Source organism: Egretta garzetta, unplaced genomic scaffold (assembly GCF_000687185.1).
Source record: "Egretta garzetta isolate BGI_Z169 unplaced genomic scaffold, ASM68718v1 scaffold327, whole genome shotgun sequence".
In the NCBI taxonomy this organism is placed as follows: domain Eukaryota; kingdom Metazoa; phylum Chordata; class Aves; order Pelecaniformes; family Ardeidae; genus Egretta; species Egretta garzetta.
Window position 1 is genome coordinate 1 of NW_009260177.1, and position 538 is coordinate 538.

General features: G+C 67.5%; 1 protein-coding gene across 1 annotated transcript in view; it reads right to left on the reverse strand.

Moving 5' to 3' along the window:
• Window positions 1-3: 3 nt before the first annotated feature.
• The window catches only part of ATP5F1B (ATP synthase F1 subunit beta), a gene marked incomplete at both ends in the record, with an annotated part of 2,414 nt that continues 1,879 nt past the window's right edge, over window positions 4-538 (reverse strand). Inside the window, 2 exons of the mRNA XM_035897186.1 lie at window positions 4-210; window positions 305-532. Of these exons, the coding sequence (XP_035753079.1) occupies window positions 4-210; window positions 305-532 (435 nt within the window). The remainder of the gene's footprint in view (window positions 211-304; window positions 533-538) is intronic.

Consider the following 538-nt stretch of genomic DNA (forward strand, 5'->3'; position numbering starts at 1 on the left):
CACCTCAGCTGCCAGGATCTGCTTGAAGCCCTTGATGGTCTCCTTCAGCGGCACCAGCTTGCCCATGTGGCCGGTGAAGACCTCGGCCACCTGGAAGGGCTGTGACAAGAAGCGCTGGATCTTGCGAGCCCGGGCCACCGTCAGCTTGTCCTCTTCCGAAAGCTCGTCCATGCCCAGGATGGCGATGATGTCCTGCAGGGACTTGTAGTCCTGGGGAGCGGGAGAGACAGGGGGTGAGGGGCTGGCGCTGGGCTTTGTGCCCCCCCCCTCAGCATCCCTGCAGGGGTGGCCCCGGCCCCCTCACCTGCAGGATCTTCTGCACGCCCCGGGCCACGTCGTAGTGCTCGGGGCCCACGATGTTGGGGTCCATGATGCGGGAGGTGGAGTCCAGCGGGTCCACGGCCGGGTAGATGCCCAGCTCGGCGATGGCGCGGGACAACACCGTGGTGGCGTCCAAGTGGGCGAAGGTGGTGGCGGGAGCGGGGTCAGTCAAGTCGTCGGCCGGCACGTAGATGGCCTGGGGAGGCGGGAGGGGACG